Source organism: Canis lupus, chromosome 19 (genome assembly GCF_048164855.1).
Source record: "Canis lupus baileyi chromosome 19, mCanLup2.hap1, whole genome shotgun sequence".
In the NCBI taxonomy this organism is placed as follows: Eukaryota; Metazoa; Chordata; class Mammalia; order Carnivora; family Canidae; genus Canis; species Canis lupus.
In genome coordinates, this window is record NC_132856.1 from 56728812 (window position 1) to 56754568 (window position 25757).

At 55.2% G+C, this 25757-nt stretch overlaps 2 protein-coding genes across 8 annotated transcripts in view; both read left to right on the plus strand.

Moving 5' to 3' along the window:
- DPP9 (dipeptidyl peptidase 9) overlaps positions 1-6540 on the plus strand; it is a 41526-nt gene extending 34986 nt beyond the window's left edge. For 6 of the 7 annotated variants that reach the window (XR_012012426.1, XM_072787727.1, XM_072787726.1 and 3 more), the window contains 3 exons: positions 140-282; positions 2121-2232; positions 4971-6540. Coding sequence is in view for 5 of the 7 variants with exons in the window: in XM_072787727.1 (XP_072643828.1) it covers positions 140-282; positions 2121-2232; positions 4971-5063 (348 nt within the window). In the remaining 2 variants the exon portion in view is untranslated. Of the gene's footprint in view, positions 1-139; positions 283-2120; positions 2233-4970 lie in introns of those variants that run through there. The other variant, XM_072787729.1, reaches the window with a different exon arrangement.
- A 5117-nt stretch (positions 6541-11657) lies between these two features.
- Positions 11658-24184, plus strand: MYDGF (myeloid derived growth factor). The gene is made up of 6 exons (XM_072787735.1): positions 11658-11896; positions 12946-12996; positions 19182-19243; positions 21044-21125; positions 22390-22462; positions 23696-24184. The coding sequence occupies exons 1-6, from the start codon at positions 11723-11725 to the stop codon at positions 23773-23775; spliced, it is 522 nt and encodes a 173-aa protein (XP_072643836.1). The 5' UTR covers positions 11658-11722; the 3' UTR covers positions 23776-24184.
- The last annotated feature ends 1573 nt before the right edge of the window (positions 24185-25757 follow it).

Consider the following 25757-nt stretch of genomic DNA (forward strand, 5'->3'; position numbering starts at 1 on the left):
TGAGACCTGACTCATGTGTGTATCTCTCTCTCTCCTCTCTCCTCTCCGCTCCCTCTGCTTCCTTCTCTCCCTCTCTCTCCCTCTCTCTCTCTCTCTCTCTCTGTCTCCCTGACCCCACTCTGTCCACTGTGGCCCTCAGGTGGCCATCGCGGGCGCCCCGGTCACAGTCTGGATGGCCTACGACACAGGGTACACTGAGCGCTACATGGATGTCCCGGAGAACAACCAGCTTGGCTACGAGGCGGGTTCTGTAGCTCTGCACGTGGAGAAGCTGCCCAATGAGTAAGGCCCCCACCCGCCCTCAGCTCTCAGGGTCGCCAAGACGCCCATTTCCCTGCTGCCACTGTCCCCCTGCCCCCTGCCCTTTCTGTGTCCGCCTGCAAGGCTGGGCCTCCCGTATTGGCGCTGTACTCCTGTGGCCACCGAGCCTCCCTCTGCCTGCACTTCACACCCCCTTGAGGCCTCCCTCGTCAGTGCTCCTCACGGAAGCAGCAGGCCCCCAGGGTGCCCTGCCCTTGGAATGTTGGAAGGAAGGCTCTAGAATCTCACTGCTTTGCACATGCGGGCCTCCCTCAATCCCTAATAAGCTGTGGGGCCATCGTTGGGTCTCGAACCTGATCAGCCCCTCTTTTGTGGGCTTTTGACATCCAGTGGTTCAGGGCACAGGTCCACGTGGTTGTAGCATCTGAGTCTGTGGGACCAGCTTAGACGTCCCGTGTCAGCCTTTGGTATGGGCCCCTTTGTCTAAAGGAAAGAACGGTGTCACCACCCTCTGGTGTGGCTCGATCTGGTGAAGGACTTCCCTGGGCCACACCTTTAGTGCTGGGCCCTCCATGCATGCTGACCCCACCCAGGGCCCTCTCCCGGCGAAGCTGTTCTCTGTGACCTGGAGTGTGGCCCTGGGCTCCCTGGAGATGCTGAGGGGGGGTGTGTATGGGGACGGACACATACACACACACACACACACACACACACACACACACACAACACAGCCAAGCTTGAAAGCCAGCACTCTGGGCCTGTGCCATCTAGTCTGGGCACCAGGAGCCATAGTGACCCCCAAATTGAAGCTCACACTGGTTCACAGCTACTGACGGAATAACTGGGCCGAGACAGACACAGACTGTCTGCTGGTTGCCAGGGGGCCAGGGAGACTGCTAACGTCAGGGGGCTTTGCTAGAACTGGATAGAGGTGGTGGTCACACAGCATTGGGAATCCACAAAATGCCCCCAAATCCTTCAGTTTGCAATGAGGTATTTTTATTTTTATTTTTTATTTTATTATTATTATTTTTTAAAGATTTTACTTATTTATTCATGAGAGACACAGAGAGAGAGAGGCAGAGACATAGACAGAGGGAGAAGCAGGCTCCTTGCGGGTAGCCTGATGTGGGACTGGATCCTGGGACCCCAGGATCACGCCCTGAGCCAAAGGCAGATGCTCAACCACTGAGCCCGCAATGAGGTATTTTTAGATTATTTATGTGAATTTCATTTCAATAAATTATTTTGAAAAATCACTTTTTTAGGGGCACCGAGGTGGCTGGGTTGGTTAAGCTTCCAACTTTTGATTTCAGTTCCAGTCATGATCCCTAGGGTGGTGAGGTGGAGCCCCAGCTCAGCGCTGGGGATGGAGCCTGCTCAAGACTCACTCTACCCCCCTCCCTTTGCCCCTCCCCCTCCTCCCACACATGTGCACTCTCTTTACAAAAAAAAAATCTGATTTTTAAAAACTACAGTTCCTCGGCCATTCTGGCCACATTTTAAGTCCTCAGTAGCCACATGTGGTGATGATGGTGGTGACTGCATTGGGTAGGGCCAGTCTAGAACATTCCCTCATCCCACAGTGCGGTAGGGGCAGCACTGCTCTAGAAGCTTCTCTGTAGCTCGGCATACCATGGCACAGCACACCCACACCTCCATCCCCTCCTTGCCTGAAAGGAAGCGAGGGAGTCTCCAGACGTGCTTGTGGCACTTCCAGCCTTCAGGCTTTGCGTGCTCCACCGTGCTGCGTGCTGCTGCGTGCTGCGTTGCTGAGCTGCTGCCTGTCCTGGCTGCTGCTGGAGCTGGGCGGGAGAAGAGGGTCCCGCCTCAGACCCTCACCCAACTTTGTCTTCCAGGCCCAACCGCCTGCTCATCCTGCACGGCTTCCTGGATGAGAACGTGCACTTTTTCCACACAAACTTTCTCGTCTCCCAGCTGATCCGAGCAGGAAAACCTTACCAGCTCCAGGTGGGTGGCGCCTCCCCAGGAGTCCGCAGGGGGGCGGGGGCGGAGTCACCTGCTTCTGCGCTGGCCCCCAAGGCAGGCTCCCCGCACCTCTGCCTCCATGGCTCCCCAGGCCCCTCCCCAGGCCCTCGGGTCCCCACCTCCAGTCAGCAATCATGTACTGATCGTGGGTGGTGCCCTCGACACCGGGCACACTGGGGGCCAGGCCAGCCCTCCCCAGCTCAGCCTGGTGGAGGGAGGTCAGTGTTATGGAAATTATCGCGCCCACACTATTTTACCTTAAGCCAAGAAATTTACCTGGAAGGAATGGTATGGGGCGCTGAGAGCATCTCAGGGTGACTAGGATCAGAGAAGGGTTCCCTGAAGAGGTGAAGTGTGAGGATGCTGGAAAGTTGGGGGGTATCCAGCTCAGCCCGGTTGTAGTAGGCTGCGGGGCTGGGGGTAGACACCAGGCACAGGAAAGTGCTGGAGGCAGCAGCCCAGAGACAGGAGGCCAGGGTGGATGGAGTGAGCTGGGAGAGGAGTTGGGGGGCCAAGGCCAGGCAATGGGTGGGACCCCTTGGGCAGGGGTGGGGCGTTGGGCAAGGGGCGTGGCTCCACAAAAAGGGGTGGGTCTTTCATGAGGGCAGATGCTGGAGGTGAAGGGCGGTGCCTTGGTGATGAAGGACAGGCCTCAGCGGTGGGGGCGGGGCCGCAGCTGGGGGCCTTCAAAGGGTGCGGTGTCTGGTCCCCCTCGCTTCGGATGCCCTCTAGACAAGGGCCCAGAGGACCCAGTGGGATGTGAGCCATAGTCAGCTGTAGCAGGAAAGGGGCCAGCCAAGTGAGAGAGGTGGGAGGGACAAATTTTATCCTGCCAGCCTCAGTGTTTCTGCCTCTCAGAAGCCTCCATGTGCTCTGTCCTCAGGGGAGTACCATGTTGCCATTAAGCAGACAGAGAAACTGAGGGTCACAGGGCAGGAGGGACAGACCTCAGGGACCTTTCCAGACAGGGCAGGATGGAGGCCCCCCAGCCACACATGCTTCGCACTAACAGGCCAGAGGCAGCTGCAGATCAGGGTGAGCAGGGCTAGGATGGAACCTGAAATGTCCCCGATGAGCGAGACAGTCTGAGCTGGGGTGGCTGGGAGAGCCGCTCGCTCGGCACCTGGCCATAGGCGGTAGGTCCATTAACCTCGGCCTCTCCTCCTCATCTGTGAAACGGGCAGGATAACTCCTACCTGCCATGAGTCTTCCAGGGCCAAATGGGTTCTCTCGGGAGAAGGGTTAGCACACAAGGCGGGCCCCGAGTCCTGCACCCCTGCCTCCCCATGAGAATTTGGAGGTGAGATGACACCTGAGGGTGGGAGCAGGGCAGCCTGTGAGGGAGGTGGGGCGTACCCCGCCTTTTGTTCCAGGCACCCTGGAACAGATGGACTGGGAGGCTGGTGGCCCCAGGTCCTCCTTGTTCACAGCCCATTCACAGCCCGGACCTGAGGGCTGAGGGCAGAGAGCACGGCAGGGATCCTCAAGACCCTCTCTCTGCCCTCACAGCCAAAAGGAGGAAGAAGTAAACAGGCAGCCAGAACCCAGAGTGGTGGGAAGGGTCTGTCCCAGGCAGTGCTGGTGGGGAGGAGTGAGGCCTGGGAGGCTGCAGGGCAGCAGGACCCAGGAGGCAGGGTCTTGATGACAGACTGAAAAGTCCTTGCAGACTTGCTTCATTCAAAATGGATTAAAGAAGGCAAAGGAGAAAAAAAAAAAAAAAAAAAAAAAAGAAGGCAAAGGAGGAGGAGGAGAGACCTCTGGGCACTTGAATGTATTCCAGAGTGAACTGGGGCAGTGGCTGTGGGCCTGGAGAGGAAGGAATGGTTTAGTTCACAAATCATCTTGCTGGCAGGAAGAGATAAGGAATGGGCCCCCAGCCCTGATACCAGCCAGCCCCACCCAGCTTGAGACTGGGGTCGGGTAATTTGGGAGAGTGTGGAGCAGGTTTTCAATCCTGACCGACGAACCCCCAGTGTCTATCTGAGACCTACTAGGGTGCCAGAGCCCTCATTTCATGGTCAGAGGCAAGACCTAACCTCCTGTCACCATCACCCAAGGGCCTAGATGTCACTCAGCCAGGTCTCAGGGACTGGGTGATTCCTTGGGTGTCGCCAACAAGTCCTTTGTCTTCTCTGGGGACAACCCCCCTCAGGTGGGTAAGAGAGAACCCAGAAAACACTTTGAGAGCCTGGGGTGGGAGGCCTGTCATGGGAGCCATGGCATGTGTAGTCCTCATAGCCTTTTGGTAAAATGCAAGTGGCACCAGTGAACAAGTACCAAAGGTCCCACAGACTTGTACCTCCCCAGGTTTGGCAGCGGCTCCTAGCTTGGGGGGTGGAGAGACAGTCCCTTGAATGTGCCATTCTGTATGTGCAAGTGCTGTGTTTGAGAGACTAGCTCGGCAAGCCCTCCAAAAGGCCTGCAGAGGTCTGATTCTCCAAAAGGGAAGGTGGCTGCAGTCAGGGAGGTGGTCACTGGCCTACAGTCACACAGCAAGCAAGTCAGGGGCAGAGGGGTTTGGAGCCCAGGTCTATCCGGCCAGGGAGCCTGCTCTTTCCACAACCCTCCAGAAGCAGCCCTGAGCCTGGGGTAGGGGTTGGGGGGTGGGAGATGGGGGAAAGGGGGTGGAGAATGGGGGGGAGGGGTTAGAATGGGGGAGGCGGCAAACACCTTGGGCAGGTCCCTGTGTGCCACCAGCCCTGCCTTCTCTGTCCACCCAGATCTACCCCAACGAGAGACACAGTATCCGCTGCCCCGAGTCCGGCGAGCACTATGAAGTCACACTGCTGCACTTTCTACAGGAATACCTCTGAGCCCCCGCCGCAGGGGCTGCACATTCAGAGCACAAGTGGCTTTGCCGCCATCGCCGCCGCCGCCGCTGCCACTGGGGGAGCAGGCGGGAGGGCCTGCGGCGCCTCCTCCCGCCGCCCCCTCTGGACAGCACCCCCTCCCCCAGCCTTCGCCTTCGCTGCCCCCCACGCCTTTTCTCAGTTTTGTAATGCTCCTGGGATTTTTGCCTGCTGCCTCCCAGTTGCCAGGACGGAGGGATGAGGCCCCCATCCAAGAGGCACTTCCTCAGGCCATCCCCTCCCCTACATGAGGTCTGGGAGCTGGAGCCTCCACCCCACCGGGCACCCCGGGAGGCCCGAGGACACTGGGCAGGGCGCCCGGTCCTCCGCACCTGGCCGCAAGGAAGCATGCGTTTGCCGTCCCTTCCAGACCCGCCCACTTCATATTGTGTTTTGTTGGGGGGCGTTTTTGATGATTATTTAAGACAAAGCATAGGGTGCCTAAACCTAGAATGGGGTCCGCTGCCGGGCCGCGGAGTTCCACCCCGCCAGCACCCAGTTGGGGGTGGGGGGAGCGGTGCGCAGGGCCGCCAGCCTCCCGCCGCCCCCCAGCGTTCAGGCCTGAGCCCCGCGGGTCAGTGTTCGGCCGGCCCGCCCCGCGCACGGCCCCCACGCACACCGCACACCGGGGCTCCCGCCTCGGAGCGGACCCATCCCCGCCTCAGGGTTATCCTTCCTCCCTGTTCCTCCCGCCAAGAGTTCTGCCGGGGGCGGGCAAAAAGAAAAAGAAAAGAAGCAAAAAAAGAAAAAAAAAAAAAAAAAAAAAAAAAAAACACCCCACCAGAAACGAACCACCTCTACATATTATGGAAAGAAAATATTTTTGTCGATTCTTATTCTTTTATAATTATGCGTGTAAGAAGTGGACTCAGTAAACAATTCCAGATGGAAGCGCAGCCGCCTGCCTCAGGTTCCTTCCAAGCCTGGGGCTGGGGGTGGGGGTTCCTCTGACCTGGTGGGGTCCCAGGAGGTGCCAGAGCCCTAAGCTACTGGGGCTGCGAGGGCCTCAGGGAGGACGTCGCGGTGACCTGATGCAGCCCCCGTCAGTCCCCTAGGGACCCAGCCCAGGATGTCATGGCTGGCCCGGTCCTCGCTGCAGGCTTCCTCAGGGTGACAGCATCAGCCAAGATGCATGTCCTTCTGGCTGGTTCCTCTGCACTGGCTGCCTTTACTTTGTATCTCTGCTTGTCCAGAGGCTTGACTCTGTGGTTCCAGGATCCGGGATCGCCCACCAAGGAGGGCAGGCCATTCCCTTTTCACATTTGCCCTAGCACCCGACACCTAGGGAGACTGGAAGCTGCCTGAGCAGATGGCACTCTGGCACTGAAGCTCCCAACAGCACGATGGCCTCTCCTGGCACCTCCACCCTCTCCATACTCTGGGAAGTTCCGCTTTTATTTTTAATGGCTTAACAAATAAAACTGTAGTGCTTTTAAAAGGATATATAGAGAAAAGATGCCTTCCCTCCAGAGAGGTGATCACATCCCAGTCTCTGTTTTTAACACCTGAATTCTGTTCCTCCTTGTGAATGTGCCAGAATTTATTTGGCCAGGCACCTATCAAGGGATAACCGGTTATTCTGAGCCTCTTGTTTAAATCAGTATAAATCAGGGGTCAGCCAACTTACTTTGTAAAAGGCCAGACAGTAAATATTTTCAGCGTTGTGGGCCAGACAGCCTGAGAATCCAACTACTCAACTCTGCCCACCTAGTTCAAAAGCAGCCACAAATGATATGTAAATGAGTGTTTGGCTATGTGCCAATAAAACTTTATTTACCAAACCGGGCAGGCGGCCAGACTTAACCCACAGGCTGAAATTGACCAACCCCCAGTACAAGTGATATGGCAACAAATAGTCTTATACATATTTTGGACATATGTTTGAGTTTATAGGGTAAATTCCTAGAATTATCAAAAGGCATACTTGTTTTAGTTTCACAGAGGATTGCCGGATTGCCTTCCAAAGAGAACACCTCAATGTAAACTTCTCCAAGAAGGGTGAAGTGTGCCTGTCCCCCCCACCCCATTCCTTAACCAGTACTGCCTGCTATCAAATATTTTTATCATTGCCAATCTTAGTGGTCAAAGGTAGCATCTCACTGTCGTTTGAACTCCCATTTCTTCCATGTGTGGGAATATTTTCATGTTTTAAGATTCTTGTTTTCTAGTAATCATCGCCCACCTTTCTTTTGACCTATTGGCCTCATTGAATTGTGGACTCCCTTTATATATGAAGGCAATCAGCCCCTTGTCATCCATATTGCAAACTGAACAATGTCGTCAATCTCCGTGTGTCTTACAGGTAGGAAGCTCAGCGAAGGAATGTTTAAAATCAGTCTTGGGAATAAGATGTCTTTCAGTTAAACCACTGTGAAATAAAGAGGAAGAGGAAACTAGTCACAAGTCACAGGAGGACAGAAACAGGTGGCAAAGGGCACTGGGTTTGCTCCAGGAGCCTTGGCAGCTAGGAACCTGCATTTGTCTCAAAGCAGGAGCTCTTCATCAGGACATTCTACTCCTGCCTCACTCACTCAGTAGATTGTCACGAAACAGCATCCATTGGCCTAACTTCAGTTGGTCACATTCCTACCCTGACGATGAGGCCCAGAAATGGAAGTGGGGTGCCAACAGGAAGGAGGATGCATGATGGGCAACTCCAAAACAGTAAGTGTCTGTTGGCAGAAGGTCAAGGTCTCAGAGGCGGCAGGTGGAGGCATTTGTTTCTTCCAGGCTGTGACGTGGGCCACTCTTCACCACTGGTGGAGTGTGGGGGTCCCCAGCACTGTTGGAGGTTGCCTGTGCATATGCTTGCCGGCTTTCCCGTTGGAAAAGCTCATCTCTTCCCTAATTGGCAAGAACCCCCATATGCCTGTGTCATATTGGGTGCAGAGACTTCTCGGTCTGTCATTTGTCTATCAAACATGTTTATGGTATTTCAATGAATAAAAAAACTCTGGACACATATTCACAAAAATAATACAGAGAGTCCCATGGGCCCTTCACCCAGCTTCCATCTTACCCTAACCATAGTACACTGTTAGTTCAACATCAGGAAACCGACCTGAGTGCAATGCAATTAACTAGACTCCGTACCTTATTTGGGTTTTATCAGCTTTTACATGTCCTCACCAGTGAGTGTGGATGTGTGTGGATGTCTATTCCATTTTGTCACCTGTATAGATTCCTGGAACCAACACCACAGCCCTAATCCAGAACTGTTTATTCTTGAGAAAGGAGTTCCTCTATGCAATCCTGTTGTATCCCACACCCACCCCATTTGTAGCGTCCCGAACACAGAGAGAGAGATCTATTGATATTTATGTCGTTAAGTTTCCTTAAGGACTGCTAGATTTCACATCATGATTAAAAAGCAGGATCTTTGGAATGATTTTTTTTTTTTTAATCTCTCCAGTGTGGGTTGTGTGGTTTTTTTTGTTTTTTTGTTTGTTTTGGTTTTTTTTTATTTTTTTTAATTTTTTTTAATTTTTTTTTATTTTTTTATTTTTTTTGGCAAAAAAGGAAAAAACAAAAGATGTTTGGGCTCAGTCTGAAAAGAAAACATGCACACACAGACCTACCTACCTTCAGTGGGAGGCCCAAACAGCTCACAACTGAAATATCTTGTTAGCAGCAGCGCTTGGCCACTAATTGAATCCTTCATAGTGATGGACTGAAGGTCAAACACAGCAGGTGAGGTAATGGGAGAGACATCAACAGAACCATGCAGTGTGAAACACAGAATAAGGCTGTGATCGTCCAGTTTATGGAGCCAATTTCTAATGGTCCAGAGCAGGTAGTTGCAAGGAAAAAGAAATTTCTTTTTTTAAAAAAGATTTTATTTACTTATTCACGTGAGACAGGCAGAGACATAGGCAGGGGGAGAAGCAGGCTTCCTGCGGGGAGCCTGATGAGATACTCGATCTCATGACCCCAGGATCACAACTGGAGCCAAAGGCAGATGCTCAACCACTGAGCCACCCAGGCAACTCAGAAAACGGAATTTTTTAATGCGAGCAGGTATCCCAATTTAGGATAGGCTGCCCATAGCAGAAGGGCATCAGTTTTGGAGTTAAGGTTATTTGCGGAGCTGTCAGCCTCCTGGAGGATCCTCCGGACCTCCCTGAAATTGGCCTTCATCCTTGGTATGCGAGGGGGTTAGAGTGATTTGAGGTCCTGAAAGTTTGCGATAGAGCCCAGCTTTGGGGTTACGTGTGCCCCAATTAGTGGCCAAGCACTGCTGCTAACAGTTTTCTTTCTGGATTCTGTTCTTTGAAGTCAGGAAGGACTAGGAAAACAAGCTTACCTCCGGACACTCCAGACCTCGCCATTGATGTTTTCTTGAAAATTTAAGCAACTTGTGACAAAAAAGAAAACACCCCAAAGCTAGTATTAAGAATTCTTACTTCTAGAAATTTCACCTGCGTGTCCTCAGTTCATTTTCCTAACAACTCCCTGAGGTAGGGATTATTTTCTTTTTCATATATTTTGGAATAATTTTAGGCTGACAGAAAAGCTGCAGAAATAGTACAGAGTTCCGGGATACCCTTCACCCAGCTTCCCCTAATGTTCGCATCTTATGTTAACCATGGTGCAATCAGGTTATTGAAGCCGGGAAATTAGCACCAATGCAACCTTATTACCTAATAAGTAAAGGCTGGGGGCGCCTCGGTGGCTCAGTCGGAAAAGCATCTGCCTTCAGCTCAGGTCATGATCTCAGGGTCCTGGGATCAAGTCCCACATCCAGCTCCCCGCTCAACCAGGAGTCTGCTTCTCCCTTTGCCCCTCACCCCTCTCTTGCTCACTCTGTCGTCTCTCAAATAAATAAATAAAATCTAAAAAACAAAAGCAAACAAAACCACGTAGAGGCCGTTTTTTGGTCCAGGATTGTGAACACATCCCTCCAAAATTCCTACGTTGAAAGCCAAGTCCAATGTGATGGTATGGGAAGGCAGGGCCTTGGGTGGGGCTGAGGTCATGAGTGGGGAGCCCCATGAATGGGATGAGAGCCCTTATGAGAGGCCCCAGTGGGAAACTGAGCATAGGGCTACCCCTGAACCAGGAGGCAGGCCTCACCAGCCACCACATGTACCGTCACCTCGATCTAGAACTTCCAGCCTCCAGAACTGTGAGAAATAAACGTGTTTGTTCATAAGTTGCCCGGTCTGTTGTTGTTGTTGTTGTTGTTTTTATTGTTATAACAGACTGAGTTCAGACAAGGAACCAATCCATGATCCCAAACTGTGTTTTGTTGTCTTGGTCTCCTCATTCTGTGCTGGCTCCTCAGCCTTTGTCTTTCATGACGTTTCTGAAGAGTACCGCCCTGGTATCTTGTTGGATGTCCCTCAGCTTGGGATTTTGTATGATACTTGCTTATTATAATTAGACTGAAGTCACGCCCTTGAGGCAGGAGTCCAGAGGTACCACCGCAGAGGTCCTTCTTTGGGGCACCTGCAAGCAGCTCCATGTTATTGCCGTCTCACTGGTGACATTAACTTTGGTCATTGGGCTAAAGATGGTGTCTTCGTTGTAAAATTACTATTTTTCCCTTTACAACTAATGAACGTCTTTGCGGGGGTGGGGGTGGGGGTGGGGGTGGATACGTGAGACTATGGAAATACCCGGGGTTTCATCATACGTTCCACGACCAATTTTTAGATCTGTTAACCTAACATAGTCACACTGCAGTTATTTTACCAGTAAAAATAGGTGTACTTAGGAATAGCAGAGAACTGCATCTTAGGACCAGCAAACCACGCAAACCTGCAGAACAAAGGAGAGGACAACTCTCTTAACAGAGGAACAAGGAAGGTGGGAGGGGCTTGTAATAAAAAGTCCACTGCCCTAACCCAGGAGGGCCAGGTGTGGTGGCTTCTCATTGGCTGGGCTGTGGCTGTGCCTCATTGGCTGGGCTGTGACTGTCTCCCAATGGCTAGACTGTGACTATCTCTCATTGGCTGGCTGTGGCTGTGGCTGTGTCTCATTGGCTGGGCTGTGACCGTCTCCCAATGGCTGGACTGTGACTATCTCTCATTGGCTGCGGATGTGGCTGTGGCTGTGCCTCATTGGCTGGGTTGTGGCTGTGTCTCATTGGCTGGGCTGTGACTGTGACGAGCTCTCATTGGCTGGGCTGTTGCCTGGGCAGGGGAAAACTTGTTTCCTACAGGTAGGGCAGTGAGGTAGCGGTTTCTGTTGGGGCTGCCGCTGACCGGAAGTTCTAGGGTGCAGAGCCTTCCCTGCCGGCCTCTCCACTCATTCTAAACGAGGGTCCCGTTTATTAATTTTTAGATCCTTCCAGGGATCTCGGCTGCAACAGTTATGAGCTGTTTGCCCACTGGTCATCGTCCATTACCCTCCTTCCTGACGGATCTTCCTACGTTTATTAACTGGAAGAGCTGCAGGGTCAGTCGGGGTAGGAACTGCCCCACTGACGGACCGCAGGACCACTCACCCCAGGGCCCCTCCCTGAAAGTCCAGGCCCCGCCCCAACATGGCGGCCCAGCCGTGGAGGAGGCGGGGCGCGCCAGGTCACGTGGCCTGGCGTCGCCGACGTGGCCTCTAGCGGACGCCCCACGTGTCCCTCGCCGCGTCCCGTCGCCGCCCCGGCCCTGCGGAGCGTTCCCAAGATGGCGGCGCCCAGCGCAAGGAGGGACGGCGGGAGCGCGAGCTTGTGGGCTGCGTTGCTGCTGGCGGCCGTGGCGTTGAGGCCGGCGCGGGCGGTGTCCGAGCCCACGACCGTGGCGTTTGACGTGCGACCTGGCGGCGTCGTGCACTCCTTCTCCCAGAGCGTGGGCCCGGGGGTACGTATCGCCGCCGCCCCGGGAGCCCGAGCGGTGGCGCCGTTGGGGGCGGGTCGTGAGAAGGGGGCGCGGACCGTCGGGGGCGGAGGCTGAGCTGGGGAGGGACTCGGGGGGCGCGGCCCTCCCGAGGGGCGGCTGGACTTCGGAGAGCCCGGCCTCCTGGGGTCGGGGACTGGGAGCGGAGGGGCGGGGGCCGCGGCCTCAGTCCCTGTTTCCTCGCACCGGCCCAGCCCAGGCGGCCCCAGCTCCCGGGGCCGGGGAGGCTGGAGGCCCTTGGGCCCCGCCGCAGCTCCGACGGGCCTCCACTGCTCGAGGTCCTCCTTTCGTGGAGGTGTGAGGCCAGCACAGCCTGTGGGAGAAGCCCTTCCCCTCCGTCTTCGTTTTCCCGTCTGTGTAACCCATGGCAATAGCTGCTGTCTCTTGAGGAATTTCTAACAGCCGGGTCTTGAGCCAAGTGCTGGGTTTGCCAGGACCATTTCGCAGACGAAAAAGACAGGCTCAGAGAAGCTTCACTAGGGACGCCTGGGAGGCTCAGCGGTTGAGCGTCTGCCTTCCGCTCAGGGCGTGACCCCGGGGTCGCGGGATCGAGTCCCGCGTCGGGCTCCCTGCAGGCAGCCCGCTTCTCCCTCTGCCTGTGTCTCTGCCTCTCTGTGTGTGTGTGTGTCTCTCTCATGAATAAATAAATCAAGTCTTTTAAAAAAGGAAAGTGTTCACTTGTCTGAGGCCCGCAGCAGAGCACAGATGGGCCTCCTGGTGCCCTGCTTCCAGAGTCCGTGTGCCTAGATGGATGCGTGCTTGGAGGCTGTGGGACCTACTCCTTCCTGGTCTTCATCCCCCAGAAGCCACCTGAGTCAGGAGCTCACTGTCGGGGAGGCCAGGAGGGCTTGTGGGACTGGCCTCCGTCACCCAGGAGTCTTGCTCTGCCTCCTGCCCCTGAGATCCCCAAGCCAGATCTTGATTTTGGATCTTAGAAGGACGTCCTGAGACCCTCTGCTGAAAGCACTAAGGATTACCTCCTAACAAGCTTTTTTCCACCTTCCATCCTCCAGGACAAATACACTTGCGCGTTCACCTATGCTTCTCAAGGAGGGACCAACGAGGTGAGTTGTTCAAAATTCCACATGGTTTTGTATGGCACGGAGAGGTGCTCTCAGGGGAACAGTGTGGGACATACCTGCATTAACTTATGCTCGTTGAGCTATTCTTGCCTAACCGGTAAAAGATAGGGCTCTGGGTAACTAGTGATGGCAGATTCCCCCTGTAATTCCACAGAGAGAACATGTCTGGATGGAAAGAGGCACATGGGATGCGGATGTGCTGTGCCCATGAGCCTCTGTGACGGGTATTTTATTTGCCTTCTGTGCTGTGTGACAAATCGTGACAAACTAAGCAGCTTAAGACAACACCCGTCTGTTATCTCACAATCCTGGAAGTCAGAAGCCACAGTCAGCTCAGTTGCATGGTTCATAAAGCCAAAATCAAGGTGTCAACAGGCGGGGCTCTCATCTACAGGCCTGTTCAAGTTGTTGGCAGAATTCAGTTCCTTCCCATGTAGGACTGAGGTCCCCATTTCTTGGTGGCTGTTTTCTCCTGCAGCTGGTGGCAGAGAGGAAATAAGAGAGATCCAAAGCATAAGAAAAGCGTAACTCCCCATTGCTGGCTGTGCGGGGCCTCGTGGTGAGGAGCACAGGTGGCCTCTTGTACCTGAGGGCAGCCCGTGGCTGGTGGCAAGGCTTGTTTTACAATCACAGGAACTGAGTTCTGCTACAAGCACAGGAGTTGGAAGAGGACCCTGAGCCTCAGGCGGGAGTGAGTGCGGTCTGCTGACACCTTGAGTCCAGTCTTGTGAGACTCTGAGCGGAGGACCCGCCATGGCCAGCATTTACCTCGGGGACTGAGGGCTGATTAGTGGGCAGTTGAACTGCTAAATTTGTGGCCATTTATCACACAGGGTAGTGACTTGAACGGGACCCCCCTTCCCTGAAAGTTATGGTTTCACATTCCTAATTCTTGGAATCTCTGAATGTAACCTTATTTAGAGAAAAAATATTTGCAGATGTAAGTTCAGGATTTTGCCTTGAAGAGATCATCCTGGGTTATCCAGGTGGGCCCTAAATCCAGTGGCAGCTACTCTTACAAGAGACACTTGGGGGAGATTCGATAGACAGAGAAGAAACAGAGGAAAAGGCGTGTGGAGGCAGAGGGGCACGGCCACAAGCCAAGGGACATCCAGAGCTATCAGAAACCAGAAGAGGCAGGAGGGGTCCTGCCCTAGAGCCTTCGGAAGGAGCCCAGCCCAGGGACACCTTGGTCTGGACTTTCATCTTCCAGAATTGGGAGAGAAGACATAGTAGTGGTGGTGATGTGGCAGGTTTGTGGTGTGATGGCCGCCGCAGCAGTGACGCACCATTACGAAGTCCTCTGAGAGTAAAGTGCTGGCGTGGAGTTCTGTCTCGATGTTGTTGCCCGATCTTATCAGAAGGGGAAGCGGCAAGTGTTTGGGAAGATGCACAAATGAATTTCCTGCTCAAGATTGTTAGAAAGAATAAAAGAAAAATGAAAAGAATTCATCACTATAAAAATCAGTAAAAGCCATCTTTTTTTTTGAAGATTTTTTCGTCTTTTAGAGAGAGAGAATGAGCAGGGGGAGGGGCAGAGGGAGAAGCAGGTTCCCCACTGAGCAGGGAGCCCAGGGCAAGACTCCATCCCAGGACCCCAGGATCACGACCTGAACTGAGGGCAGACATGTCACCAACTGAGCCCCCCAGGAGCTGCCCCCGATCTTTTTGTTCCTAATTGTGCTTTGCTTTCCCACAGCCAGACTTTAGAAAATGCTGCTCTCTTTCCAGAACAGTCTGTGTGGCCTGACAGTGTAGAGTTGTAGAGACAGAGGCTGCTTGGGAACCTCTCATGTGTTTAGAACTTCAGGTCAGTTCTATGCCCTTCTCTCTTCCCACTCAGGACAGCATGTTGAAATGGACAGAGGGCGGATCTCTCTCCCTCCTCGGCCCCGTTAACATCCGAGTTTGGGGCTGGCCATTCTCTGAGGCCGCTGTCCAGACGCTGGGGCCCGGAGCAGCCTCCCCGGCCCCACCCACTCAGTGCCAGGAGCACCCCAGTCATGACTTCCAAAAACATTTCCAGACATTGCCAAGTGTTCCCTGAGGAACAGGATTATCCCTAGTTGGAAACCTCTGGGCAAGAGTGACTTGTTTTAGATACGTCTTGTTTGGAAGTAAATGGTTCCTGGTGACAGTATTTTAACAAAATGTAGCAAAACAGCAATGACCCCTGGCAGCAGTGCCAGGGACAGCAGCCCTGCCCCGTCGGCAGGACAGCAGGCGTCCTCCAGTTGTCTGCGCCTTCCTTCCACAACTCCAAGCCTCACCGTGTCTCCAGATAGTCCTCTCCATTATCCGATGAAGCCAAATGATGGTCCTGGTCATGAGCCCATCAGTCCAGCCTTCCCCCAAGCACCCAGAACCAGTGGGTTCTTCTTTCACGTGGGTGCCTTTGGATGCCTCTTCTGCTGTGTAGATAGATTTATGGGACAGTAAACCGAATAGCAGCACTACCATGACGTTTATCAGGTGCCCCGCGCTGTGCTAAGCCACGCACACATCTCATTTCTCCCTCTCCACAACCCCAAGAAGGCCATAAGGTTCTGGCATCATCATTTCATACATGAGGACACGGAGACCCAGGCTCCCTTAGCTGGGAAGTGACCAAGGTCCTGGGGGCACGGAACCCTAACCACTGCTCTGCTCCTAACCCAGTGTCACCAGCAGCTTTGAAGAGAGCACATACACCCCCCTCCCTCACCCCAAACCCGGACTAAACTTGGAGGTGGATCGTCTGCTGCTGCAATGCGGGAGGGAGAGCCAAGTTCATTCACACCGGCTGGGGCGACTACAGGCTGGAGCCTTGTCTCGGAATAGCAATTGTGTCGTAATTCCCGCAAGAGACTGGATTCGTTTGTTTTGGAAGAGGAGGTTCATCCTGAGGATGTCACCTAAGAAAAGCAGACATGTTGTGGCACAGCCTTGGTCTGGCAGCAGCCATCCAGGACGGTGACAGAGACCACAAGTAGCTGACTGCTGGGGCACGTGGTGCTGCGGGAGCCTGATGGGGCGCCCGGAACCCATGGGCTCTTTGGCCGCTTCCCTGTTGCCTTCTCAGAGGCGAATGACAGGCTAGGTTCTCAGCAAATGTGCAGGGAGGGTTTGAGACGTTCTGTGGCTCCTGCCTGGAGACATACAGGGAGGCATCACTAGATGGCCCTCAGAGCATCTGGAAGGGAAGTCCCAAGAGGCCCCGGTGGCATTTCTGCAGAGCTGTCATCAGAGAGGAGAAACCCCAGCTCCCAGTCGGCTCCCAGGACGACCTGTGGCCGGTGTGGGTGTGCGGGTGTGCCACTCACACAGCTTGGAGCCAGGGCCTCTGAGGGAGAGCAGCCTCTCTTGCTCCTTCCATAATCGTTTGTTTCTGCAGAGGGTCACCCGAGAGCCAGTGCCGTCAGGCGTTAGTAGGCACAAGGTTACTCATGATTTCTCAGTGCCCGCTAGCAGGCTGAGCAGCTGGAAAGCTTGGCCGTGCTTGGTGGGAATGCAGACTGGCCCTTTCTTAGGAAGTTAAACATACCCTGACCACATAACCCTGCACTTCCACTGCCTGGCATCTACCCACTAGTCACGAAAACTCACCCGCATGAAAACTTGTATGTGATCGTTCACAGCAGCAGGATCGCAGTGGCCAGCGAGTGGAAACAGCCCTGTAGGTGAACAGCCACACACAGTGTATCCCCCACATGTGGGCATGTCCCTCAGCCGTGAACCGGAGAAAGGCTCCCACACGTGCTGCCCCGGGGACAGACCCTGAGCCCATGACGCTCAGGGAGGGAACCAGACACAGAAGGCCCCACAGTGTGTGAGTTCATGTGTGTGACACGTCCAGGACAGGCTCCACGGACGGGGAGGGGGCTTGTGGGTGTTGGGGGAGGGGAAGGGATGGGGCTTCTTTCTAGGGTGTTGGAATGTTCGGGAACTATATGGTGGTAATGGTTGCAGAGTTCTGAATACACTAGAAAGCACAGAATCGTATACTATGCATGGGTGAATTTGTAGATATAAATATTTTTCAGTGAAGCTTTTGGATAAATGAACTGTGGGCATAGGCAGCAGCAGTGCCCCACGCTAGGTGAAAACACCCAGGAGGACTCCACACCGTCTGATTCCACTCTGGTGACAGTTTTGCAAAGGCACAACGCTGGGGACTGAGATGAGGTCGGCACTTACCAGGAATTTGCAGGAAGGGGTTAACTGCAAAGGGAAGGGGCCAGGGATCCAGGGACAGAGAATTGGTGCGTATCTTGATTGGGTGGTGGACGTGCAACTAGAAGCATCTGTCAGAGCTCCTAGAATGGTCACTAGAACGGGCGCATTTCCCCACTGTCATTTATATCTTAATAAGAACTAATCGCAGCTACCAGTTACATGTCATCTGTGCCAAGCTCCCCGAGGGTTCAGGATGGCCCCAGGATCTCACATGAATGTCTGATGCCCGAACCTGAGCCTTACCATCTGCCACCACGCCCTGCAGCCACGAGACCACACTCAAGTTCATGTAACTGAAGGCCACTCAGAGGGATGTTGACCCTATTGCTAAGAAACTCTTGGTTTTAAATTTGTTTGCATTCGTCATTTTTTAAACAACGTTTAAATATTTGCCTCATTTTCAAGAACTTTTTCAGAGGGCAGCCCGGGTGGCTCAGCGGTTTAGCACCGCCTTCAGTCCAGGGCGTGATCCTGGAGACTCGGGATCAAGTCCCCTGTCCGGCTCCCTGCATGGAGCCTGCTTCTCCCTCCGCCTGTGTCTCTGCCTCTCTTTCTCTCTCTGTCTCTCATGAATAAATAAAATATTTAAAAAAAAAAAACTTTTTCAGAGGTGTAGAAAAACCTCTCCTCTGTCTCCTAGCATAAAACTGTCTCCAGGTGCTCACAGGCCTTGGAGCCACAGACAGGTGTTTTTAGACAGGGAGGGAAAAAAACCTGAGTGCGCGGGTGTGGCCCTCATCCATCCCTTTGTCATTCTAGAATCACTGCTTCCCACATCTGTGCTGCAGGCAGACAACATCTAGGTGACCATTTACTCCCATTGTAATTAACCTAAAAATGGTTTTGTTCTTATTAAAAGAGGCTCTGATGTTAAACCCAGAGTACCAGTGCCAGGAGTATATGATTACTCCAGGGAGGGAACTGTACACTCTCACGTTACTAGCAAATCATGCTGATGCCTGAGGCACCCCAGAACCCACAGTGGCTGTCTGTTTCCATTCGCCAGGTTTTCAGAGGCTTTGAAAATGAGAAGAAACTGGTAGTGGTATGTTCGGGGATCACTTAAAAAAAAAGTTTTAACGTTTTGGGGTACCTGGGTGGCTCAGCTGAACTTCCGACTCTTGGTTTCAGCTCAGATCATGATCCTGAGGGTGTGGGATCCAGCTCCACACTTGGCAGGGAGTCTGCTTGAGATGCTCTCTCCCTCTCCCTGCTCATGAGCACATGCGTGCTTTCTCTCAAGTAAGTCAGTCTTTAAAAGTTTTTTTTTTTTAAGATTTTATTTATTGAGAGAGAGCACGCAAGCGGGGTGGGGAGGGGCAGAGGGAGAAAGAGAAGCAGGCTCCCCGCTGAGCAGGGAGCCCAATGGGGGGCTCCATCCTAGGACCCCAGGATCATGACTGGAGCCGAAGACAGACGCTTAACCAGCTGAGCCACCCAGCGTCCCAAGTCTTTGAATGTTTTAATCCTTTTAGTTTGTTTTTTAAAAAGCTAACACGTTCATATATCTGAAAGAGAAAAACACCTAAATATCTAATGTTAGTGTTTATTTTTCTTGATAGACTTGATTTTTTAGAGCAGTTTTAGATTCACTGCATAAGTGAGCAGAAGGCACAAATTTTGATATACCGCTGGGTCCCCACACACAGCCTCCCCTTGTCATTGACAGCCGCCATCTAGAGCAGGACGTTTGTGACAGTCGCTGAAACCACGCTACCATGTCATGGCTGCTCCAAGCCTGTAGCTGACATTCAGGCTCACGGTCAGTGCCGCATCCCCTGAGGGTTCTGATGGATGTATGAGGACACGTACCTGCCACTGTGTGTCACGCAGAGTAGTCTCCCCAGCCCTGAGGTTGGCTCCAGCCGGGAGGCCCAGGAAAGGAAGTAGACATGAACCTCTCGGGGAGCCTGCAGGTCCTGGGCTGACCTGTATCTTCCTTCTCTCCCCAGAAGTGGCAGATGAGTCTGGGGACCAGCGAAGACCACCAGCACTTCACCTGTACCATCTGGAGGTGAGCCTGGGGTCCCAGCGGTTGGACCACCACTGGAGGTGGCGCTTCATGACGTCTGCTGGGGTATTTGCTCGTGGTACCCCCAGGCAGCAGAGGAGAGGGGGCCAGACAGCACAGGGTCCTGCATCCCTGAGGGGCGCAGGCTGGGGCAGACATCATGCAGGTACAGGTGGGAGAGGAGGTGTGACACTGCTGGGGGGCGGGGGGAGGTGAGGAGTGCTGTCCAGGCAGTGGGAGCAGCACCAGGGGCAGGGGCTGGGCTCCTTGACGTCATCAACCTCAGCCTCCCTGCCCAGCCGTCATCACCTCACCACCTGGAGTACGGCATGAGTGAGTACTGGACCCGAGAAGGGACAGGGGACAGAGGGCAGGGGATGCCCAGCCCAGGGGGGAGGTGGGCGCCGCAGCAGTGTCACATCATATCCCCATTCCCCTAGGCTCCACGGCCTGGAACCAAGCCCTCCAGCGTTGGGTGTGGATCTGGCATAGTGCAGGCATTTTGAGGGATACACAGAAGTCTAAGCTGTGGCTCCACCTTCGGGTCGGGGTCAGCATAGGGGGACAGGTCACTTGGAGGCCGTGGCAGCAACTTGGACTCAAAGGACACACACGTTCTAATCTTACTTGTAGGCACCACCCCAGTCTTCTGCTGGATGCTTTATAAACAGCAGGTGCTTCCTAGGCGGTGTTGGGGGACATTCTCATCCACTCCGTGGACTGGCCCTTGTTGGCAGCAGGCAGGAGCCCCAGGGGCCAGGAGCAGGGCATCTCAGTCGGGCCATTCCCAGCCCCGCAGAGAGGAGACCCTGTCTGCTGACCCCTGGCCACCGAGAGAAGCAACCTGGAGGCAGGGAGCCCCTGGGGTCGCCCTAATCATGGGGCACATGAGCACCAGCCCTCTTGGTGGACAGACCCAGGCCACACAGGCCTCAGGCCATGCTCAGTCCCAGAGCCCTGCTGACTGCAGGGCCACCTGCTCAGCGAGAGGTCATGCCTATATGGGCTGTTCTCCCAGTTTCATTTTTTTTTTAACTTTTATTTATTTATGATAGTCACAGAGAGAGAGAGAGAGGCAGAGACACAGGCAGAGGGAGAAGCAGGCCCCATGCACCAGGAGCCTGATGTGGGATTCGATCCCGGGTCTCCAGGATCGCGCCCTGGGCCAAAGGCAGGTGCCAAACCGCTGCGCCACCCAGGGATCCCTGTTCTCCCAGTTTCAGATGTTCACTGACCAGGCCCAGGGCAGCTGCTGGGGCTTAGAAGGTCTAGGAGTCTCCCTCGACCTGCCCCCCCGCCCGCCCTCCTGGGGCACCCCAAGCACGGCTTTCCTGTCACCCTGGTGCCTCCCACCCCTGCCCCCAGCACTGCTCTCTGCACGTGGCCACGTGGGGCTCCCACCGCAAACACAGTCATCCCCTTGCTGCCACCAGTTGTCCTCCACAGCTCCTCTCTGCCCTGGCCATGCTGACCTGGTGGTTCTTTAAATGCCCCCATTGGTACTCTCCACAGGACCTTTGCCCTTCTCCAAGGACAGCTCTGTCCCTCCTCTGCCTAGATAACTCCTGTACTCCTGCCCCCCCGGGATGTTGCCATTCCCTGGTCCCTGGCACAAAACCTGGAATGTCTTTGGCACTGGAAAAAGCATCCAGTGAGTGACCCCGAGGTCCCTGTCCTAGAATAGCTTGCACTCAGAAGGTGCAACGAATGTAAATGAGCCAAGAGAATGTTCTAGTAAAGAGGGAAGAAGAGATGATGTCGAGGAGCCTAGGGCTGACCCCCTTGCCTGCCCTTCCCTCGCAGGCCCCAGGGCAAGTCCTACCTGTACTTCACGCAGTTCAAGGCTGAGGTGCGGGGCGCCGAGATCGAGTACGGCATGGCCTACGTGAGTGTGGGGCGTGCGTGGAAGGGGGGCAGCCCTGGGGCAGCGGCGGGGAGGCTGGGGAAGTGAGGAGATGGACACCAAGCCTTAAAGCAGGATTTTGTGACAGGACATGGGACACCACGCAGACCCCGGGCCTAGAGGTGCCAGGGTTGGGGTGGCACCGAGCCCAGAGTGAGCCCCAGCCAACCCCTAGAGACTGGCAGGCGGAGCAGGAGATGAACACCTGGCTCCCTATCCTACCACCTGCCAGCCTCGCACATGTGCCCCCTGCTACAAGGTCGGCAGGAAGCAGAGGGGAGGGGCCCCAGGACACTAGCACTGACAGCAAGGGCAGGAGGGGACCCAGGAGTGCAGGCAGCCTCTTCACGGGGCGGGGGGGGGGGGGGGGGGGGGCTGGCTCCCATAACCTAGGGTTCACAGCCCCCGCAGCACCTTCTGCCACACTCTGGCCCCCCACGGCCCGCACCAGGATCCTGCCACAGGGCAGGGCCCCTCCCCCAGGCCCTGCATCTGCATTTGGGTCAGAAACTGATTGGAAACTACTTTATCAGTCCAAGAAGCAGAACCGTAGGGATAGGCATTAAGAGATTTGTTGCCAGGAACTAGGTTCACCCCAGGGGAACTGGTTCCACAGCCCGAGCCAGGCCCCTCGGCAAGGGGGTGGGGGGGCACCGCCCCTAGGGGCACCTCTCCTTCCCAGAAGCCTGGCTCTGCTCTGAAGGCCCTTCCCACTGATTGCATCAGGCCCACCAAGGTCACAGAGGATGACCTCCCGAAAGTCCGCTCCTGTTGGACTTTGTCACGTCTGCAGAGTCCCTTCCCCCCAGCGGGTGCCTGCCTACAGGACAGGGGAGTGTGGCCACTCCAGCCCTCACGCCGCCGACCCCCACACCCCTCATCTGATGGTGCTCTGGGCTCCCGTGTTACTTTAGAGTTCATATTTAGCTGATTTGAAAGAGAGACAACTCTGATTTTTAAAAATTGCATTCCAGCGACTGCCCTGCCCGTGTCGTTCCCATATGTTCGCTGAAGGGGAAAATAGCTTCCTCGGGGATCGGCAGCGCGGGCATGGAGCTTTAAGCCAGTTGACAATCCCTTAAGTGGATTAACCACCGCTTCTGCTGGATTCTCTTAGTGTGTAGGAGAGCATCGCGTGCTCCTTTAGCAGAAGCGTGTCCCTGGAGCCTGTGCTGCCCCTGGAGCAGAAGAGCGGCCGAATCGTGTTCTTTCCCAAGTAGAGAAGTTTCTGCTTGTTCTCTTTCAGTCTAAAGCTGCGTTTGAAAGAGAAAGCGATGTCCCTCTGAAAAGCGAGGAATTTGAAGTGACCAAGACAGCAGGTATGTAAGGAAGGCCTATGGAGATGGACCCTGGGTCGTCAGGCGCGGAAGGACCGCACCCCCATTAGAGGGCCGGCGCCCCGGGTCATGGCCCCTAGCGCCTGCAAACTGATTATGTGAAGGGCCCCTGGTAAACATTTGCCACTTTGTGGGGCCGACAGCCTCTGCTGAGACGACTCAACCTGGGAGGGCCAAAGCCATAAGCCACAGGTCATGGATGGGCATGGCTGCATTCCTGTAAAACTTTGTTTTATGAACACGGAAAGGAGAATTACATGTCACAAAATACTGACTTTGGTTAAAGCTATCTAAAATGTAGAAACCACCCTTACCTCGTGGCGCAGGCCACACTTTGCCAACTCCTGCCAGGGACCTGTGGGCGTGAAATCTCCTGGGGCCCTTGGGGACGCTCAGCAGGATTGCTCCTGGAAGGGGGCGAGGGGGCTGTGACATCCACACAGCCTGGCTATCCTGGGTTCTGTGACTAGGAACAGCTCCGATGCTTGCGAAGTCTGGGGGGCCATGGTCAGCCCTGCCAGGCAGTTGCTGAGCAGATGGATGGGTGGGAGGCTCTCTGCGTGAGAGCAAGGGGGTGGTGAGTGATTCTGACGATGGACGTGGGAGTGGAGCCATGTCTCGGGGAGCCCTGGGGGTCCTGAGGTGAAGGATCCTTGTGGTTGTGGGCATCACCAGGCATGGGGATGGCGTTGGGGGTGCAGTGAGCGGGGCTCTTGGGAGGAGGGGCCTTGGGTCTGGAAGGAGCCTGGCCCCACCCTGCAGGTCCGCAGGGGTGTGGGGACTGTTCCAAGTAGAGTTTCTCAGGACAGGAGATGGGGCGGCCAGCAGAGCCTTGAGTTCAGGGTGCACAGCAGAGGGGCAGGGCTGAGCCCCTGGGGAACTGCAGGTGGGGGCCGCATTCCCAGGTCCTGCTGGAAAGGTGCCATGGGGCCTCAGATGAGTTTGCCAGTGGGAGCAGGAGGTGCGCAGCTCCACCCTGACCCCCACCCATCCTCGCGGCAGAAGTGCTTGTCCACGCTCAACTTTCCTGAGGCCTCCTGCTGCCCTCATAACAGGCCTGCCAACCTCTCTTTTCTTTGGTCCCTCACCCATAAGACTTTCAGGACTGGGGACCTTACTATGTTGAGTCCACTTTGGGGACTGCTCCCCGGCCCTGCCCAGGACCCAGAGTGTCTGGAGTAGCGAGGGCCTGACCGCGTGCTTCTTCTCTTGCAGTGTCCCACAGGCCCGGGGCGTTCAAGGCCGAGCTGTCCAAGCTGGTGATCGTGGCCAAGGCAGCCCGCAGTGAGCTGTGACCAGGAGCCCCGCCCGGGGGCGGCTCTTCCTCATCTCTGCTGAAGGAGCTGGGCCCAGGGAGAGCTGGCATGTTACTGGTTTTCTAGGGGGGACTGGTTGATGTTCTCAGAACATGGAGCAAGGGTCTGAGACCCACTGCCCGTCTTTCTTGCCAAAAGAGGCGCTGGGGCCTGTGAAGGGGCTCCCGGGGGGAATCACAGCTTCTCTGAAGCCAGTGCGTCGTCTCCCTATGGAGCAGGCCAGGCTCCAGGTCACTCCCAGGGAGAGGAATCCTGCTGCCCTGACCCCGAGCCAACTGTTTTCTTACAGTTTTCCCAGGGGACCTTCTTCCAGACTAACTGGGAAGAAATTAAATGTTCTTTCACATTTAAATAAGATGGTTGAAAAGCAACCACACAGACTTGGCAACTGGCACTGGTGCCTGCCTGTCTGGGTACTCGGGGCGGGGGGCCCAGGGGCAGCAGCAGGGGCTGGCCGCCCGCACGCGCCTTCACTGCTGGAGACGGCCAACCTGTGCCACCGCAGGCACCTGGAGTCTTGCAGGCACAGAAGCACTGGGTCCCAAGGCCTGGATCTCCCTGAGCCCGTGGGGCAGGCCTGGCTGCACCCAGCAGGTCACACGGGTGGCCCCGCACAGGGTGAGCGCTCCAAGGCAATCCTCTTTTGCACCTGGCTGGCTTGGCTTATCTTTTTGAAGCCGGATTGCACGTGGCGACTTGAGACACCTCCAACCACAAACACCCAGAGGCAAACAAGGTAAATAAATGCAACTCCCAAATGCTCCAGCCACTGAGACGGGCCCTGGTCTCCCCACAGTGGAGCCTGGGCGTGTGACCCTGGCCTTCCCTCTGACCGGACCTTCTTGCAAGCAAATGAAGGGAGAAGAAACTGTGAAGCCCTCAGCTGTGAACCAGAGTCCTTGCTTATCAGAATCACTGTGTTGGATCGATGGGGGATTCTCCTCCCCTTTCCCTCCCCTGGCCTCCCTTGTGCCAGTCCAAGGACCAGGGCCCTGCGGTGATCCCACTTGTCAGAGAAGCAGCAGGTGTTAGGGTTCCTGCTCCAGGTTGCATACCTGTCGGAAGTGGAGTGGGTGTCGGAAATGGAGTGGGACTTGCACCCTATCCACACCTGTGGCAGCTACTGACTCGGGAGCCTGAAGAACAGTTGTCCTCACAGCGCATAACAAGTTCAGAGCCCCCTGCGACCCTGGAGATACTGGGAGGAAAGTCTGCCCGCCTTCCCTGTCCAGCACGCGTGCACATGCCACGCCATCTAGTGAGAGAAGTTGTCAAGGGCACACACGTCCACAGTGGGGCGGTGTTCATCCCACTCAGGAACGGATGCACTTTGAGGTCAGGTGAGCACAGGGACCCCAGTGAGGGCCAGGAGCCTCTGCTGCTCCTGGCTTTGGGGTTCAGTGGACTGAAGGACCCAGTGTGTCTCCACAGCACCCTGGAGGTGATTGGCTGCCCGGGGCCCCCTGCGGAAATACGGCAGCAGTGATGTCATATCCGGGGGTGCTGAGGGTCACATGGGCCCGACCCTTGACGGTCAGCCTGGAACCATTTACCACTTCTGAATCCCAGGGGCCCATCAAGGATGCAGGGCCCGTGGGTGCTGTGTCCCGGGACGTGGCAGGACATCTGGACACACAGTGGCCCATGCCCACACCAGCCATCTGTGTGCGTCTTTAGGTAGCTTTCAGGTAGACTCAAGAAGGCAGCCACCCTGGCCCCGGGGGCTTTAGTCATGATGGGGAGCTGAACCGAACCTGGTTTGGGCGTGCACAGGCCGAGCTCCAGCTCTGCAGGCCCGTGAGTCTTTCCCCCTGGCGCCCCGGGGAACAGGACTTGAACCTGTCAGCAGGGACCACAGGCGCATGACGTTACCCACAAGCTCAGTCGAGAGGCAGCAGCCCCTGGAGGGCGAGGGAAAGCTGTCAGGCGGCACCAGCAATTTAATCGCTAGTTCCACATAA